This window comes from Nansenia antarctica, assembly GCF_963989245.1.
Source record: "Nansenia antarctica genome assembly, chromosome: 5".
NCBI lineage: Eukaryota > Metazoa > Chordata > Actinopteri > Argentiniformes > Microstomatidae > Nansenia > Nansenia antarctica.
The window spans coordinates 5,971,805-5,992,391 of NC_137690.1; the positions used below are offsets into that span (position 1 = coordinate 5,971,805).

General features: G+C 48.2%; 1 protein-coding gene across 1 annotated transcript in view; it reads right to left on the minus strand.

The window, feature by feature from the left end:
* Positions 1 to 20,587, minus strand: part of gak (cyclin G associated kinase) — a gene marked incomplete at its 5' end in the record, with an annotated part of 45,889 nt that overhangs the window by 21,938 nt on the left and 3,364 nt on the right. The window contains 9 exons of the mRNA XM_080532243.1: positions 5,524 to 5,599; positions 7,765 to 7,877; positions 8,473 to 8,608; positions 9,318 to 9,407; positions 11,415 to 11,540; positions 13,234 to 13,376; positions 13,854 to 13,968; positions 18,147 to 18,206; positions 18,819 to 18,880. Coding sequence (XP_080388369.1) covers positions 5,524 to 5,599; positions 7,765 to 7,877; positions 8,473 to 8,608; positions 9,318 to 9,407; positions 11,415 to 11,540; positions 13,234 to 13,376; positions 13,854 to 13,968; positions 18,147 to 18,206; positions 18,819 to 18,880 — 921 coding nt within the window. The remainder of the gene's footprint in view (positions 1 to 5,523; positions 5,600 to 7,764; positions 7,878 to 8,472; positions 8,609 to 9,317; positions 9,408 to 11,414; positions 11,541 to 13,233; positions 13,377 to 13,853; positions 13,969 to 18,146; positions 18,207 to 18,818; positions 18,881 to 20,587) is intronic.

Here is a 20,587-nt window from a genome sequence, read left to right on the forward strand (position 1 = left end):
TAAGGAGAAGAAGGGAGAGAGGGCATGTCAGCAGGGCATGGGCCGGAGTCGAACCCATGCCGACATGGGCTTATTCGTGCACTGTAGACCACTGGTCTGCACAGAGAGAACCCTGGTCTTACCAGAGAGAACCCTGGTCTTACCAGAGAGAACCCTGGTCTGCACAGAGAGAACCATGGTCTGCACAGAGAGAACCCTGGTCTGCACAGAGAGAACCCTGGTCTGCACGGAGAGAACCCTGGTCTGCAGAGAGAACCCTGGTCTTACCAGAGAGAACCCTGGTCTTACAGAGAGAACCCTGGTCTTACCAGAGAGAACCCTGGTCTGCAGAGAGAACCCTGGTCTGCAGAGAGAACCCTGGTCTTAACAGAGAGAACCCTGGTCTGCAGAGAGAACCCTGGTCTTACAGAGAGAACCCTGGTCTCACCAGATGGCTAGCTGGTACAATCCTCTTAACAGGCAAAGACAACATGGGGACTAGCACCTGGCCTGGACTGTTGGGGTTGGTTTCTCTGTTGGGGCTTGCGCGTGTGTGTATGTGTATGTGTGTGTGTGTGTGTGAGAGAGAGAGTGCGTGTGTGTGTGTGTGTGTGTGTGTGTGTGTGTGTGTGTGTGTGTGTGTGTGTGTGGCTAAATATCTCTGACCAGCACCAGTCCCTGAGATGACATCATGTTGCTGAGCGGTCTCTCAGATGATTAGTCAGGTTAAGTCTCAAGCGACCATTTCAACATAAGTGGTCACCGTAGCTTATCGGTCCTTGGCAACAACAACAGTTGCCAAACAACAGTGTGAACGACTGTAGTAAGGAGCTTGGAGAGGCTGGCCATCTGCAGGGTTTTTCCTGGCTCCAAATAAGGCTCAGGTGAATAGTGGAGTTGAAGCATGCACGTACAGTACAGGCCAAAGGTTTGGACACACCTTCTCATTCAATGTGTTTCCTTTATTTTCATGACTATTTACATTGTAGATTCTCACTGAAGGCATCAAAACTATGAATGAACACATGTGGAATGATGTACTTGTGTGAAATAACTCTAAATATGTCTTAGATTTTAGATTCCTCAAAGTAGCCACCCTTTGCTTTTTTGTTGTTAATAAAATAAAAATGTGTTGTTGTTAATAAAATATATAATAATAATATTATATATATATATATATATATAAAATAACATATTATTATTAACACATATTATATTTAATATGATTATTATATATTTTATTAACAACAAAAAAGCAAAGGGTGGCTACTTCGAGGAATCTAAAATATAAGACATATTTAGAGTTATTTCACACTTTATTGTTAAATACATAATTCCTATGTGTTCATTCATAGTTTTGATGCCTTCAGTGAGAATCTACAATGTACCAAATAGTCATGAAAATAAAGGAAACGCATTGAATGAGAAGGTGTGTCCAAACTTTTGGCCTGTACTGTATGTGCAATTTAGTTTTTTATTGCAAGTGTGCGCAAAAACCCCCCAGTAGTTTGCAGTATTACGTGCCATAACTAGCCAGACTATTTGGTAAATAGCTCCGCACACACGAATCTTCCACAGGTATTGCATATATAACATAACAATAGTCCAGCAGCCCCTGCTGCTGGGATGACCGAATTGCAGCAATAAATGTATGAACAATGGACAACCATTTTGATATGGTTTTACTTGTGCGATTTCTCCTTAGACAGGCAAGATTTTTCTAGGCAGGACAAACCCTGCATCTGGCCTTCAGGTGATGGAATTAGTCTCTGACCAGATCTGCATGCCCTCAGACCAGGGGCGTGTCCAGGGGGTGGCCTGGGGTAGCACGTGCCACCCCTGAAATCTGATTGGCCACCCCAGGTGCCACCCCCCTGATTGATTGGCACACAGCTGACATGATGTATATAATTTTATGTAAAGAACTCTCAAAAAACACATAAGAAATATTGTTTTAAGTACAATAAAGCTTTATTTATTTTAAGAACGTGTGGAGTGCATCTCCAGCAGTGCGATATCTGTAAACATACTATCTGTAGACTCTCCGCTCAGGGTTGCCAGATGGGATTGACAATTTCGAGCCTAACCAGTCTAAAAACAGCTAAATCCACAAAAAAACAGCCCATCTGGCAACCCTGTCTCCGCTGCTTCAAACTCTTCCACTTGTTGCGCAAAATGGGCCAGAGTTTGTCAAATCCAATGTTGGGCATCTCGTTTCTCAAGTCCTGGTATAGACCAAAATATACAGGTAAGCCAAAGGCAAGTGGATCTGATGAAGGTAAAGCAATCTTTTTCACTTGATCTTCACCAGAGAAGAACCCCGGTGAATGATGCCCCCGCCCCTTTTACAGTCGCTCGCGTTTAGGCAACGGAAGCGTGGACAAAAACAACATTCTTGATCCAGAGGTACGCTTAAAATAGCTTACAACGGCTACTAGCATAAAGAAATGTCTGCTTGTTTCGTGTTCGGTTGTCAGAATCGATATTCCACGACTATCGGACTCAAGTTCTACCGAATTCCATCAGGATCAGACAATTTCAGAGCAACCGGCGGCGTCAACTGGACTGAGGACAAGATAAAAAAAATGCTTGTGCATGTGCCGCCCATTTTATATCAGGTAAAGTATTGTAGCAACCGTGTAATAATATGTTCATTAATGTTGCAATTAATGGTCAGAAATTCAATGTTAGCACTGTTACTGTGCGTTGTGTTGTGTGCCAATGCATTCCTGTGATTGGTGGAGGTCACGGGGGAGGGCGGGTGTTGTGTTGTTGGTAGAGGAAAGGAGAGCTCTGGTGAACTGGCGGTTTTGTATGTGGAAGTTTGCAATTAAACGCACAGATTGTAAGACAACCTATCTCTTATGTGATATGTGTGTTATACATAGTCGTCTTGTGTCCTTGTCTTTGGCTTGGGAGGACTTCTGATTTCAAGACATAAAAGTCTGAATCTATGTCATGGTATTTGATGTACTGTACATGACCACAGATTGCGTAGTTGTAGGCATCTAGTGATTTATATGCTCTCAATTTCTCACGGGCCTACACGCTAGGCAATGCAAACTTTTCATACTTTTCACAGGCAGGTAATGGCCAGGTAATGGATTGGAACAATATCTCGTTAACTCCGACCACTCCCCCAGATTTGTTTGTTTAAAGAATAAATATGGGAGTTTAATATTACATTTGTATGGTGCCACTCTGTTGTGTTGTGATTGGTAGCACTGGGACTTTTAAACAGGGATTGTAATGTTAGTAGCCTAATTAAAAAGCACAAAATGGTGCATACAAATTGACCAGAATTGGTAATAAAAAGCACAAAATGGTGCATACAAATATAAGTGTTAAATTCTAAAAATTGTGCCACCCATGCATAACTAGGTGCCACCACTGGGCCACCCCAGTGAAAAAGGTCTGGACACGCCACTGCCTCAGACCACTGACTGACTGACTGACTGGCTGGCTGGCTGACTGACTGACTGGCTGACTGACTGACGAAATGTCTTCAAAAGCGAAAGAAATGTCTTCAGATTAGTCCACTTATTGGGGTGTGGGATAAGCAGCCAACCAGCAGAATCAGTCAGTCAGCTGCCTCCTCTTTCCCCCTCTTGTTTACATTTTACATTTAGCATTTAGCAGACAGCTTTATCCAGAAAGCGACTTACACCACATAATATACAACACATCTATTATCAGTTATGATAAGAAAAACAACACACCATGCTAGGACCAAGGGCCATTGGCAGTCACAATGAACTGTATTATAACTACAGTCACTTTACACTGTTGTCAAGACCTTTCAAGAATTGAACATGATTCTCCCGAAAAAATGCTAATTAGCGATATGTCTAGTTTACCCGGGACAGAGTCAGTTTGAACTGGACCAACAGACTCACTCCTTCACTGTCACCCTGCACGCTTCTCTACGTCCCTATCCCAAAGGCACAGTAGGAGCCATGATGCATGATGTTCTCGCCATATTGCTTACACCTATCCAAATCCTCTCAGATCTGCAGTGAGGACAGGGGACGAGGGGTAATTTGGGATTCACGGAAACTTTCACCCTGGCAGGCGGCACGGAGGATAGGGAGGGAGGATAGAGAGGGAGGATAGGGAGGGAGGGAGGATAGGGAGGGAGGATAGGGAGGGAGGATAGAGAGGGAGGATAGAGAGGGAGGATAGAGAGGGAGGATAGGGAGGGAGGGAGGATAGAGAGGGAGGATAGGGAGGGAGGGAGGATAGAGAGGGAGGATAGGGAGGGAGGGAGGATAGGGAGGGAGGATAGGGAGGCTTTAACCAGATTAGGGAGCCATGCGTGACCTGGCTCGCCAGTTGCACCTCGTTAGCTCCCTCAGACTAGCATCAGTTGTGATTAGTGTCTAAGTGAAGGGAGTCATGACGACAGAAACAAGTGATTGATGAGGCCGTGGGGAATTTAACTGGACATGGGGGGGTCGGGGGGGGATTGGGGGGTAGCAGGCTATGGCTGTGGTGGGTACCATGGGTCTGGACAGACGATAAACGTGATCAGAAAATACATTTTACACTCATCACACAACCAACCGACTTCTCTACTGTTTCATTCTCCAAAGTAGTCTACTATGGAGACACCGTGTCTTTAAATCACCAACTGCCAAATAATTCCGGAACACTCACCACCTATAGTGACAATTGTTTTATGGTGGTATTTACCTAGCAACATCATTTTGATTGGCTATAAAATGAAGCATCATAATTTATGCATTTTTGGTGAATAAAATCACCCATGGCACTCTAGGAAGTTGTGTTATTTGATTCACCCTTGGCATTCAATGAGTTAATGTATCTGCTACGCATTCAGCATTCAGACAGCCTGCTGATCACCCTGCTGCAGCCTGTTCTTGACAAAACTCTATTGACAGTCAAATCAATGATTTAGGAATTTCAACCTTCAACCTTTAAGCAATGGCTAGTAGCATGGTAGTAGACAGACAATATGGATTCTCCATTTGTCTGCTATGCATCCACAATACATCTGGCTCACCCACCAGCTTGTCCTGCAACTGTATACTTAATCTATAAATGTATATTTAAATTCTAAACCAAGGATTTGGGGATTTGTAAACTCTAGTGTAAGAATGTATAATTCAAATACATTGGCATTAGAATTATGCCATTAATCATGACATCCGCAATGTAAACAAAAGCACGACAGACCCAGAGGCTACATGTACACGCGTACATGCACACAGACACACACATCACAGACAAACACACACACACAGACAAACACAAGCACAGACAAACAAACACACACAGACAAACACATGCAAAGACAAACACACACGTACACACAGCAGTTAAAAGATACAAAGACACAAAACACAAAAGACATTGAAATACAGAATCAGGCATTCGTGGCTGAACATAGACACACAGTGAGATACATACATGCAAAGGGACACTGACAACACACACACACACACACACACACACAGACACACACACACACACACACACACACACACACACACACACAAACAAACACGCAGCGTCAGCCCTCACCTGAGTTGTGGATGTTCTGTATCTGCGCGGGGGGCTGCGCTCCGTTGTTACCGAAGCCTCCGTTCTGCTCCAGCAGCTGTAGAGATTCATAACCATCGTCAGTTGGCCTCCTACAGTAGTAGGGGCTCAACATACTCATCAGGACAACACACACACACAAAATAATAACACAAAAACGAGTCCTAAAAATAGGCCATTCCGTGCGGGGACATCCTCGATAGGGGGGCACGGCAGGTCGTCATTCCAAAGCACCGAAACACCAAAACACAGGAACAGTTCGCAAATGACAAGAAGACAAAAACCAGTCCAACGAGTAGAGCGGACTGCGTGGAGAATTCTTCACCAGAGGAGCATCGCAGGTCTGCGCTCACTTCTAACAGGCAGTTGAAAATGTCTCGTCTACCAACTGTTTTTCCTTTTAAACCATAAAGATTTCAAAAACAAGTCCAAACCAGGTCCAGAGCTACTGCAGCGGCAGAGCTGTGGTAGTGCTACATGTCTACCGGCGTTGTGTGTGTGTGTGTGTGTAGCAGTGTGTGTGTGATAGAGTGTGTGTGTGTATGTAGTTGAGGGTGAAACCGTCGGCTGCTCTGGCAGCCGTGGCTGGGCGTGTCTCCTCTCCTGGCGGGGGTTAAGCTCCTTAGGCCACAGAGAAACCCCCACTTAACCCAGATCATCCCCCCCCCCCCCCCCCCCCCCCTAGACCTGCTGGCCTCCTCTCCTCCTCAGACAGAGGGGTGCAGGTTCCACCGGGCTACCCCCCCCACAGACAATACTACTACTATACTACAACAATACTACTCTCTCTGATTCTGATACTACTATAGGTACTACTACTACTACTATTTTTTTCCTTTAATCCTGTCTTGCTCACTGTTTGTTTGCCCTTGCTCACTGCTCTATTGTACACTCGACGTCACTGTAAATGAGGGTGACCTCAGTGCCTATCGAGTTTTAAATAAAGGTTTGAAAATACCAAAATATTCTTATATAACTTTATTTAGACTCACAGCAAAACAACTACTAGCAGGCAGCCTAACCCCCGAAAAACAAAACCCCACAAAAACAATAGTCCAAATCTGAGACAAATAAAACGCTATCCAGAATGACTCAAAATTCAAAATGTGTCCTTGCTTCTAAACTTCAAATCGGAGAAATCTATTATAGAGTGGCCACGCTTGTGGTCTCTCTCTCTCTCCTTTCTTTCATTCCTTCTCGCCTCTCGCCTCCTACCCTGCGTCTATCCCCCCTCTCTCCTCCTGTTTGTATCTTTCTTTTCTCTCCTTCTCTCCATCATGTGACATCAAAGGGCCATTAGGCCAGCAGGGTCTGAGGAAGAGGACTGAAGAAGAGAAGAGACACTCCTTTGTGGTCGCTGGAGGGGGGGGGGGGCGAACGGAAGGAGGGATGAAGGGAGGGAGGCAAGGGACTCTCAATAGCTCTTCAGATAGTTGGTGGCCCTAGGGAACAACTGTCTCCCTTTGTATCGTCTGAGGAACTCTCTTGTTTACCACAGCGGGGTCTTATAAACGTGACGAAAAACTCATTTCACACTAATTACACAACCACGGTCTACTTCTCTCCTGTTTCCATCCTAATCAGACACCCTACCAGGGGAGACTGGAGGAGGCGTGACACCGTTCCTCACTCCGTTCAGTGCATGACAATCATCCCGTCCTCCGATTTCTACCTCCGCTAGCCTCCGCTACACCCTGCCCCTCTAAGCCACTCATTTACACCTGCCTTCTGATAAGCAGGAGTGGTATTTTCACCATATTGCTTAAACCGATCCTTTCCTCTCAGATCTACAGGAGCAGCTACTAGGAGATGGTGGGTAGCTGCTAGGGGTTGACTCCTTATTCAGTATAAATCTCGAGGCCACACATGAAGGGCAAAGGTGACCTGACCTCTAATCCTAATCTGACCTCCAGCAGTGTCCGAGGTCAGGGGTATTACCCTGAATTACCCTCCTCTGTATCGCACACAGGGTGTGTGTGTGTGTATGTGGGTGTGTGTGTCCCTGTGTGTGTGTGGATGTGTCTGTGTCCCTGTGTGTGTGTCCCTGTGTGTGTGTGTGTCTGTGTGTGTGTGTGTGTGTGTGTGTGTGGATGTGTGTGTGTGTATGCGTGTCCCTGTGTGTGTGTGTGGGTGTGCGTGTCTCTCTGTCTGTGTGGGTGTTTGTGCGTGTCCCTGTGTCCCTGTGTGTGTGTGTGTGTGAGAAGGGGTCAGGGGGTTAGTTACCTCAGTGATGGGGGACTTGGGGTTGACGTTGCGAGCAGCGGCGATCTCCTGCAGCTGGTTGACCAGCTCCGTGATGGACAGCCTCTCCTCTGGGTTGATCTTCAACATGGACCCTGTCAGAACAGAACAGAGCAGAGGAGCTGTTTTAATGTCCATCATCTCCAAGACTCAAATTGTCTTAAAAAGACGCTACTGGATCATTTTGTATAATTGCATATGTTTATTTATAATTAGCCCTATAGTTCTAAAAGTAGCGCTTATGAGCGAAAACGTGTCCCTGTCGCCTGGCCTGTAGTTTGTGTGTGTGTGCGTGTGTGTGTGTGTGTGTGTGTGTGTGTGTGTGTGTGGAATCCACTGGGCCCAAGCCACAGGAACGTGGGCCAAAAGTGAAAGTGAAACTTTAAGTAGTGCTGCTTCGAACTCCATGGCTGAATGAGGAAAACCGTTATTCAGTTCATAGATTATATTAATACGAACTACACATCGATCATCCGGAACAACCCAAAGCGAGAAGTTTAGAAATGACAGACAATGGGCCGGTTTCACAAACAAGGCTTCCACTGCAAGTGTGATTTATTCCTGGACTAGGCTTAAGCCCATAGTTGCGTAGCATCTCTTTAAAGCTTCACCTCAGAGATTACAGTGTACAGGATCACAAAAAAACAGATGTTTCTGACCCACAGCAGACAGACACCGTATGAGACTTACGTATGAGCTCGTGGTAGACGGTGTACTTGACGTCGTTCTGCGGGATAGCGTACTTCCCGTTGACGATCTGTAGCTTGGCCCCCTCCTCGAAGGGGTGTTGTTTGAAACACAGCAGGTAGAGGATGCAGCCCAGCGCCTGGAGCCGCAGAGAGGAGGAAAACAAACTAGTCAGGACAGGAAGGATGATGATCACCACAGGTGAGGCAGAAGGGAACATTCAAAACAACCCACCTAGGCATGGCTCACCCTCAGGGTCTGGGGACCAGAAGTGGTCTCTCACAGGGCCAGTTTACACACTGTATGTCTGACACAGATACGGTCAGTTCTCAAATCGTCACCTTCTTAAGTCATATTTTCTCTATATATTTTCTATTTTATTTTAAGTCATATTTTATATTTTAAGTCATATTTTCTCTCTATATTTTCTATTTTATTTTAAGTCATATTCTATATTTTAAGACATATTTTCAAGTTTGAATAAAAACGGAATAAACTGAACCAAAATGTTGTTGTTGTTTCTTTTTTGATTTTTGTAATTTGTAAAATAATATAGAATATATGATATTTAGGCAAAAACATAATTTCCCTCAAAAGTGACGTAAGACATTATTTTAAGAAGGCGACGAAATGCTAGTGTCAACGTAAACAGTTCTCTGGGGAGACCGTGGCCGGTGTCTTAGATGGTTCTCTGATATAGATTTAGTCAGTTCTGGAGAGAGACAATATCAATACAGGTGGCCCTGTAGGGTGGAAGGACCTTACAGTACCTTCCTGGTCCCTGGTTACAAAACAACTTAAGAAACACAGAGCGCAAGTCGCTAGGTAACTGCTGTGGAGAGTCCTACCCAGATGTCCTGCTTCTCGTTGATGGGGAAGTTGGAGTAGAGGTCGATCATCTCTGGCGTCCTGTAGGCTGGGGTGGTGTTCCTGGTGATCTGCAGAGGAGAGGAGAGGGTTGGTGGCTGTCTAGAACTTTATAATAGAGATATGATGAAGCATACTCAGTAATATAGGTCGCACACCCACATGAGGTGCTGACTAATGGCACATAGAAATAGAAATAAAAGATATGCCAATATCAGGGTGGGGAGGCTGGTGGAGGTGGAAATCGGAGGACGGGCTCATTGTAATAGATGGAACGGAATAAGGAATGGTATCAATACACGATACCATTCTTTATGATGCTGTCCTCCGATTTCTCCCTCCACCAGCCTCCCCTGGCCCATATAACTGAGGGTTTCTGAGAGGAGTTATGGGGGTGTAGTGAGATCACCTTCATGTACAGATATACTGTACATCCCGGAACATTCCATATGACCTCATCCTCTTTAAATGGGGGAAATTGTTGGGGCTTAATACATTTCTAAGAAAAGCAATCAATGATTAATTTGGCCGATAACTAGCTTCCTGGGCCATTTAGCTGGTGGATATGGAGACTGACGGGGATGGGTCTGAGGAAAACCAGTGTACTCTGATTTAATTAACCATTACTGGGCCAGGAAGTAGCAGACCAGGGGGGTGTTCCATCAATGTTGCTTGAGGAAAATCCTGGCTTATTTAGATACATTTCCTGGAATAAGCCTGGATTTTCCTTTAGCGACATTGATGGAATACCCCCCAAACAGTTTATTAAATTATTATTATTATTATTATTATTATTATTATTATTATATCAACACCAGTAATGGTGGAATCAGGGGTACTATTACAGTACTATTTTGATAGTTCAGTTGACAGGGGAAGTTCACCTAAATCAACATTTCAGTTTACACATCAATTCAAAGGTGGAGGTAAGACACTAGCCACTATTAGCACTAGTAGGAACTACATTTAAATATCAGCCTCATGCAGAATCATTCATAAAAACAACTGAAGACACTTAACAGGAGGCAGGACACAAGTAATATGCAGTTATAGAACAAGATAAGAGCTTGCTTAAAGTACTGACTTTCAAGACCTTGCTGAAAACTCTTTGTTCAGGCTTTCAATGTATAGGTCCTATGTTAGGCCCTGTCCACACCTATACGTTTTTTTGATAAACGTGGATTTTTATATTCGTTTTGGGGGGTTCGTCCAGACGCAAACGAGTTTTTGCCCTCTGAAAACGAAGATGTTTAAAAACGCCTGCCAGAGTGAAGATGTTTAAAAACGCTGTATATTCGCCGTATATTTTTGACGTGTGGACGAGATAGACGGAGCTTTTTGTATTCGTCACGTCATCATGCGCGTAGATTTCTATGATCATGCGCACTGCAGCTGTTTGCTGTTCCCTCCAACGTCATATCCTAGCACCAGTAACTACTTTGTCTGTTTACAACAGGCAACGGTGTTCGAGGCTAGACAAGCGAGGAAAATGGATGTGAACAAAGTGCTTCTAGTTCTTTCACTGTTAACTGGACTTTTAACCTGTTCACAGATAAATGCACAGTTAATGATCGAGAACATTGAGAGACAGAGGCGTCTGATTGGCCAGCGGGGCTATGGGGATAATATTATATCGCCGACTACTGGTGTGGAATGCTCAATGACAGCGTTTATATTGCGTTCATGCGTATGCATGTGGACACAGACATTGTTTATAAACATGCTGGTGTGGACGGTAATATTTTTATATACGAAAAACGTTTATCAAAAAAACGTATAGGTGTGGACAGGGCCTTAGGCATGTTCTGTGACTGCCCTCCCATATATATATATATATATATATATTTTTTTTAAACATATTCTTGACATGTTAAGAGTCCATAAGAAAGTACTATACACATATTATTATTATTATTATTATTATTATTATTACATGACACACATTATTACGTTGGACCCCAGGAAGACTAGCTAATGTCATGGCATTAGCTAATTAGCTAATAAACAAACAAACAAACACACAACTATTAACTGCTCATAACTGAAAAAGTGAAACTGAAAAGTGTCGCCTAGGTTACCTCGTCCTCCACCATGGACCTCTTCTGGGCCGACCAGCTGTAGTCTGGGTAGTGGGCGATGGAGGTGGAGCTGCCGAAATCACACAGCTTGATGGTCCCCTGGTGGCTGATCAACAGGTTCTCAATCTGGAGGGAGACCAGGCAAGGAGGATACTCAATCAACCAACCGTTTAATCAATCCATAAAGCAAAGACAAGAGGAAGCAATGAGGGATTTTTCTCATCCCGTTCACAGATTCGCTGCAGTCTTGACGTGGCTCTCAGTTGCCATTCCAAAACACCTCTATAATGTCTGCATGTACCGGTATGTGTTTCCATCAGTGTTGCCAGATGGGATTGTTTTCCAGCCTAACCACAGTCTAAAAAAACGCCCAGTGTGATCATAAGTAGCCCAATTGGGCGGGAATGCGCCCAATCTGGCAACGCTGGTTTCCTTACATAGACGAGACTAATGTGGTGGGCGGCCAGACTAACTCATCCCTCCGTAGTCTCATAACAAACTGAAAGTATTTTTAGCTGTTTTTTTGTTGGTTATGTTTTTTTTCAGTGTTGCTCATGTGGGAAACGAGGGAAAGACTGATGTATGACTCAGCTAGAAACTCAGGAATCTCAGGAATCTGTGTGTGTGTGTGTTTGTCTCTCTGTGGTGTGTGTATGTGTGAGTGTCTGTGTCTCTCTCTCTGTGTGGTGTGTGTTTCTCTGTGTGTTGTGTGTGTGTGTGTGTGTGTCTCTGCATGTGTGTCTCTGTGTGGTGTGTGTCTCTCTATGTGGTGTGTGATGTGTGTGTGTGTGTGTGTGTGTGTGTGTGTGTGTGATTCTCTCTCTCTGTGTACTGTGTGTGTGTGTGTGTGTATGTGTCTCTCTATGTGGTGTGTGATGTGTATGTGTGATTCTCTCTGTGTGTGTGTGTATGTGTCTCTCTATGTGGTGTGTGATGTGTATGTGTGTGTGTGATTCTCTCTGTGTGTGTGTGTGTGTGTGTGTGTGTGATTCTCTCTGTGTGTGTGTGTGTGTGTGTGTGTGTGTGTGTGTGTGTATGTGTTTTACAGATAGAACAGAGCCCCAGATCAGCACTCTGCATCTACTATCCATACACCACGGTGCCTCATCACAGAGCATTGCATTACACACACACACACACACACACACACACACACACACACACACACACACACACACCCACACACCCACACACACACACCCACACCGCAGTCAAGTGCTGCTGAGACCACCACGCTGCAGTGTTACTACAGGGTCTTATGGTGCATTCAAGTGGTGACACCTCTGAACCAAGGAAGGGAAAAGTGTAAAAGGGGAGAGCTCTCTACGGATGAATGAAGTCAGAATGTTCAGAGTTTTCCCAAGTAGCGCTTGAAGGCACCATCATTATTTAATTTTTTTTACCTTTTGTTTTGAATAATATGGTGGTGAGGTAAAAGAGAGTGAACGAGAGAGAGATTAGATATCAGAGGTGAATTGGCTAGCAGGTAGAGAGGGTGTGGCCTCTGGGAGTTCCGCGAGTAGAGCCCTGGGGTGCCTGTTCAGGAGAACGGAATGTTCCGGAATGTTCCAGACTGTTCAGAGGTGTGAAAAGTGCTGTGTAGCGCACACAGGCGCTGTATGAGTGCATGTCGAATAGGGAGTCATGTCAGCTCACGCCTAACTGCAACATTGTGAAGCTTTTAGCTGAACGATTCACACCACTGGTGGCGATAACAGACCAGCCAGAGGACCCGTACTGTCCAGCACACGGAGAGGAAAAATTCAACAATGGGAGGCTAGAGGGGGGGTGTAGAGGGGGTTGTGAACTTCAACCTCACCTTGAGGTCCCTGTGGATGATGGGGGGCTTCTGTTTGTGCATGTGCTGCACAGCGCGACACGACTGGTAGAAGATCTTCAGCACCGTGTCACATGACATGGGTCCCCTTTGCTCCACCTTCTTGATGAAGTCCACCAGTTGACCTGGGGTGGGGGGGGGGGGGGGGTTGGCAGTGAGAGGAGAGGAGGAGCGGCGGGGGGAGGGGTAGGGGGGGCAGGGGCAGCAGGGGCAAGGAGAGGGGGGCGGGAGGAGGGGGGGTGTAGGGGAGGCGGGGGTCAGGGGAAGGGGTGATGAGAAGGAGAAAGGAAAGAGATGTGAGGGAGGGGGGGGGCAGGGAGGGGGTATGGGAGGATGGTGGGAAGGAGAAAGGAGAGAGAGAGGGACAGGAAGTAGGCGGGTTAGACAGGAAGTGCCTAATCAGCAACATCTACGCAGGAAGTGAGTGAACAATATAGAACTTTGTAGAAAAAAGCTTTTTTTTTTTTTTTTTTTTTATAAATGAAAAAACCTAAAGGTCTGTTTGGCTAAAATGTTGGTTTAAACTTTAAACAATAATTAACATTTCTTTTAAAAGGTTTTATTTTTTCCTGTTCCAAGAGTGGATGAATAGCTGTGTGCACCTTTGCAGAGTTCAGTGAGGATGAGGAACTCGGCCTGGCCCGTGTCCGACTCCTCTTTGCTGATGGAGGCAGCAGAGCTGAACTGGACCACGTTGGGGTGACCCGACAGCTTTTTCTGTGGAGGAGAGGTCAAGGAAAGGACCTGCACCACAGGGCCTATACCAGAGCTGCAGGACAGGGTCTATACCATAGCTGCAGGACAGGGCCTATACCAGAGCTGCAGGACAGGGCCTATACCAGAGCTGCAGGACAGGGCCTATAGTATACCACAGCTGCACCACAGGGTCTATACCATAGCTGCAGGACAGGGTCTATACCAGAGCTGCAGGACAGGGTCTATACCATAGCTGCAGGACAGGGCCTATACCAGAGCTGCAGGACAGGGCCTATACCAGACCTGCAGGACAGGGCCTATACCAGTGTTTCTCAACCCTCTCCTCGGGGCGCCCCAGCCGCACCACATATTTGATCTGTTCCACCACCAGCTCACCTGATTCCACTAATCAAGTACAAAGCAATTATGGTTTGTACTTGATTAGTTGAATCAGCTGTGCTGGTGGTGGATCAGATCAAATATGTGGAGCGGCTGGGGCGCCCCGAGGAGAGGGTTGAGAAACACTGGCCTATACCACAGCTGCACCACAGGGTCTATACCATAGCTGCAGGATAGGGCCTATACCAGACCTGCAGGACAGGGCCTATACCAGAGCTGCACCACAGGGCCTATACCACAGCTGCAGGACAGGGCCTAAACCACAGCTGCACCACAGGGCCTAAACCACAGCTGCAGGACAGGGCCTAAACCACAGCTGCACCACAGGGCCTATACCAGACCTGCAGGACAGGGCCTATACCAGACCTGCAGGACAGGGCCTATACCAGACCTGCAGGACAGGGCCTATACCACAGCTGCACCACAGGGCCTATACCACAGCTGCAGGACAGGGCCTAAACCACAGCTGCAGGACAGGGCCTAAACCACAGCTGCAGGACAGGGCCTAAACCACAGCTGCAGGACAGGGCCTAAACCACAGCTGCACCACGGGGCCTATACCACAGCTGCACCACGGGGCCTAAACCACAGCTGCACCACAGGGCCTATACCACAGCTGCACCACAGGGCCTATACCACAGCTGCACCACAGGGCCTAAACCACAGCTGCACCACAGGGCCTAAACCACAGCTGCACCACAGGGCCTAAACCACAGCTGCACCACAGGGCCTAAACCACAGCTGCACCACAGGGCCTATAGCACAGCTGCAGGACAGGGCCTATAGCACAGCTGCAGGACAGGGCCTATAGCACAGCTGCAGGACAGGGCCTATACCAGAGCTGCACCACAGGGCCTATAGCAGAGCTGCAGGACAGGGCCTAAACCACAGCTGCACCACAGGGCCTATACCACAGCTGCAGGACAGGGCCTATACCACAGCTGCACCACAGGGCCTAAACCACAGCTGCACCACAGGGCCTATACCAGAGCTGCACCACAGGGCCTATACCACAGCTGCACCACAGGGCCTATACCACAGCTGCACCACAGGGCCTATACCACAGCTGCACCACAGGGCCTATACCACAGCTGCACCACAGGGCCTAAACCACAGCTGCACCACAGGGCCTATAGCACAGCTGCAGGACAGGGCCTATAGCACAGCTGCAGGACAGGGCCTATAGCACAGCTGCAGGACAGGGCCTATAGCACAGCTGCAGGACAGGGCCTATACCAGAGCTGCACCACAGGGCCTATAGCAGAGCTGCAGGACAGGGCCTAAACCACAGCTGCACCACAGGGCCTATACCACAGCTGCAGGACAGGGCCTATACCACAGCTGCACCACAGGGCCTAAACCACAGCTGCACCACAGGGCCTATACCAGAGCTGCACCACAGGGCCTATACCACAGCTGCACCACAGGGCCTATAGCACAGCTGCACCACAGGGCCTATACCACAGCTGCACCACAGGGCCTATACCACAGCTGCACCACAGGGTCTAAACCACAGCTGCACCACAGGGCCTATAGCACAGCTGCAGGACAGGGCCTATAGCACAGCTGCAGGACAGGGCCTATAGCACAGCTGCAGGACAGGGCCTATAGCACAGCTGCAGGACAGGGCCTATAGCAGAGCTGCAGGACAGGGCCTAAACCACAGCTGCACCACAGGGCCTATACCACAGCTGCAGGACAGGGCCTATACCAGAGCTGCACCACAGGGCCTATAGCAGAGCTGCAGGACAGGGCCTAAACCACAGCTGCACCACAGGGCCTAAACCACAGCTGCACCACAGGGCCTATAGCACAGCTGCAGGACAGGGCCTATAGCACAGCTGCAGGACAGGGCCTATAGCAGAGCTGCAGGACAGGGCCTAAACCACAGCTGCACCACAGGGCCTATACCACAGCTGCAGGACAGGGCCTATACCACAGCTGCAGGACAGGGCCTATACCACAGCTGCAGGACAGGGCCTAAACCACAGCTGCACCACAGGGCCTAAACCAGAGCTGCACCACAGGGCCTATACCACAGCTGCACCACAGGGCCTATACCACAGCTGCACCACAGGGCCTATACCACAGCTGAACCACAGGGCCTATACCACAGCTGCACCACAGGGCCTATACCACAGCTGAACCACAGGGCCTATACCACAGCTGCAGGACAGGGCCTAAACCAGAGCTGCACCACAGGGCCTATACCACAGCTGCACCACAGGGCCTATACCACAGCTGCACCACAGGGCCTATACCACAGCTGCACCACAGGGCCTATACCACAGCTGCACCACAGGGCCTATACCACAACTGCACCACAGGGCCTATACAGACCTGCACCACAGGGCCTGCACCACAGGGCCTGCACCACAGGGCCTGCACCACAGGGCCTGCACCACAGGGCCTGCACCACAGGGCCTGCACCACAGGGCCTGCACCACAGGGCCTGCACCACAGGGCCTGCACCACAGGGCCTGCACCACAGGGCCTGCACCACAGGGCCTGCACCACAGGGCCTATACCACAGGGCCTATACCACAGCTGCACCACAGGGCCTATACCACAGCTGCACCACAGGGCCTATACCACAGCTGCACCACAGGGCCTATACCACAGCTGCACCACAGGGCCTATACCACAGCTGCACCACAGGGCCTATACCACAGCTGCACCACAGGGCCTATACCACAGCTGCACCACAGGGCCTATACCACAGCTGCACCACAGGGCCTATACCACAGCTGCACCACAGGGCCTATACCACAGCTGCACCACAGGGCCTATACCACAGCTGCACCACAGGGCCTATACCACAGCTGCACCACAGGGCCTATACCACAGCTGCACCACAGGGCCTATACCACAGCTGCACCACAGGGCCTATACCACAGCTGCACCACAGGGCCTATACCACAGCTGCACCACAGGGCCTATACCACAGCTGCACCACAGGGCCTATACCACAGCTGCACCACAGGGCCTATACCACAGCTGCACCACAGGGCCTATACCACAGCTGCACCACAGGGCCTATACCACAGCTGCACCACAGGGCCTATACCACAGCTGCACCACAGGGCCTATACCACAGCTGCACCACAGGGCCTATACCACAGCTGCACCACAGGGCCTATACCAGACCTGCACCACAGGGCCTAAACCACAGCTGCACCACAGGGCCTAAACCACAGCTGCACCACAGGGCCAATACCACAGGGCCTATACCAGAGCTGCACCACAGGGCCTATACCACAGCTGCACCACAGGGCCTAAACCACAGGGCCTAAACCACAGCTGCACCACAGGGCCTATAGCACAGCTGCACCACAGGGCCTATAGCACAGCTGCACCACAGGGCCTATAGCACAGCTGCACCACAGGGCCTATAGCACAGCTGCAGGACAGGGCCTATATACCAATGGAGCTACTAGTGGGAAGGACTGTTACTGTGTGTGTGTGTCACACACACCAGGCACACCACGCATGCCACACACACACGCACAGGCACGCACACGCACACGCGCACACACACACACACACACACACACACACACACACACACACACACACACACACAGGATATTCTAGGACTCATGTTAAAGAGTGTTCTAGGTATAATGCCCCAGAATGTTTACATTACAACATTCTATAGAATGTTCTAGAAGTTGTGTTTCATGTTCTACTGTGAGTGTTCCAAGGGTCAGGCAGGCTACAGAATGTTCTCCATGTCAGGCCTGTGTTTGATGTTCCCTGAGTGAGTGTGACCTCTGACCCCAGCACACATAAAAGGATACCATGAAGCAGACTTCCTGGATGATGTCTTTGTTCTTCTCCTCCTCATTGGACAGCAGCCTCTGCAAAGACAAACACACACAGTTTACATTCAAACACACACACACACACACACACACACACAGACACACACACAGACACACAGACACAGACACACAGACACAGACACAGACACAGACACACAGAGTAAGTTTACCTTTCAACTTCCTCACATTGACACCATAGTAACCTCGTCCCCAGGCTATGGCTCACAGCGCAAATAAACTTGACTTGGATTAGCAATGACTCAAACCTGGCTTTGCTGAGAGTTGGGAGTGAATTCAGAGATTAAAGTATTTGTTGTTTTTTTGCGAGTCATACGACTGCGGGGCGTGGCTCCGAATCGGAAACCATGGTGGTGTGTAGCAGTGCAAGGCACTGTGGGGGGCGGGGGGGGGGTTGAGGGGAATGGTGTGGGAGACGACATAAAGCCAGTTAGACACACGCTTTCCCGTTCGACGTCGACACACGTACACGAACGTACACAGATACGTACACAAACACAGCTGCGCGTTCACAGTTTACGCATAACACAGGAACAGTCAAAACAGGTAACTAGGCCAGGCTGCATGCTGTACTGAAGTGAGGCCAGATCTGGGGTGGCAGGTGTTTGGGGGTGGGGGGGGTGTGCTTACCTTGAGAGCATAGTCTTTATTGCTGCCTATATCCTGGGCTTCATACACAAACGCAAAACCACCTGCAGAGACAAGAGGGAAGGAACGTTTATTCACATGCATTCATTCATTGGTCGCATATCAGCGGCCTCTGGAACCAACATCTCGGGTAGGCTGCAGTATAGCCCTGGTTACCTGGAGCACAAACGGACAGTTTTTGCTTTGTTTCATTTTGCCATGTTTGGTATTCAGCAGACGCCTTTATCCAAAGCGACTGACAACAAATACATTTGTCTAAGTAAGTGAACCATCTATCCACCAGTCATCGCAAGAAAAAGTAATCTATGATAGGGCCAGGGGTCATTGGCAGTTACAATGCTAGAAGAAGGAAGAATTGCTTTTTTAATTTGTTATTATTTACAGTAGAGAAACTGTACAGGTAGAGGGGATGGAGAGGTCTCAGGAGGGAAAATTAAGGTGTAGCCTGAAGAGATGGAGGTCTTCAGGAGGGACAGTTAAGGTGTAGCCTGAGATGGAGGTCTTCAGGAGGGACAGTTAAGGTGTAGCCTGTAGAGATGGAGGTCTTCAGGAGGGACAGTTAAGGTGTAGCCTGAAGAGATGGAGGTCTTCCGGAGGGACAGTTAAGGTGTAGCCTGAAGAGATGGAGGTCTTCAGGAGGGACAGTTAAGGTGTAGCCTGAAGAGATGGAGGTCTTCAGGAGGGACAGTTAAGGTGTAGCCAGAAGAGATGGGTCTTTAGTCTATGGCGCAGACAGGCTACAGCAGTGCCTAGCTACCTGGAACACCAACTGTCTGTTCTGCTTTGTGTCGTCTTGCAGTATCAGTTTCAATGAAACAAATATCAGTCTGTTCTGGCGCCAGACTAACACTCCTTAGATCGACACAATCAGGCTACAGCCAGTGTTTCCCACAGGATTTTGTGGCTAAATCGTATGACGATTATCAATAGCGGTAAATCGTATGGACCTACATTAGATGCAGTGTGAATCCCAAAGATCCGGTCACTCAAAAAAAAAAAGTTGTGGTTCGTTAGGAGACTATGGTGGGCCGCCACGAACTGCCAGTTCTGCTTTGTGGTCATGTTGCAGTAACAGTTTCAACAAAGCAAATATCAGTGTGTGTGTGTGTGTGTGTGTGGTGTGTGGGGATGGGGGATCTAACACCACTTAGATCTCCACAACCAGGCTACACACAGAACAACAGGCCATCTGGTGGAGAAGATATCACAGTTGATGTTGTAACAACGTCTGTAAGGAAGGAGAACTGCTGTTGTCTGACCTCTTCTGACATCTTTCACCGTTAACTATGAATCAGCAAAGTGACTCAATGGAACTCTCTGGAACCCGGAGGCGGTGGAGTCTGAGATTCCTGCTGAATAGGCAGCCTCGCTGTTTTATTGAGATGAAACTCAAACGCACTTTGTCACATTTGGAGACAGTGGTGCAATCCGATGCCGTGTTCTAGGGAAGGGGGAGGCTAAGGCTAACCTATCGTCTCTGTATGTTGTGCGTGCGTCACTTGTGTGTGTTTGTAGCGTTTGTAGTTTGTAGTGTGTGTGTAGCGCTATCCTCAAAAGAAAGAGGTGCTGCTCACTCCTACATAAACGAATGCACCATGAACTGTGGTCCTCTGTGGTCTCAGTGTGGTCCTCTGTGGTCTCAGTGTGGTCCTCTGTGGTCTCAGTGTGGTCCTCTGTGGTCTCAGTGTGGTCCTCAGTGGTCTCAGTGTGGTCCTCAGTGGTCTCAGTGTGGTCCTCTGTGGTTCAGTGCG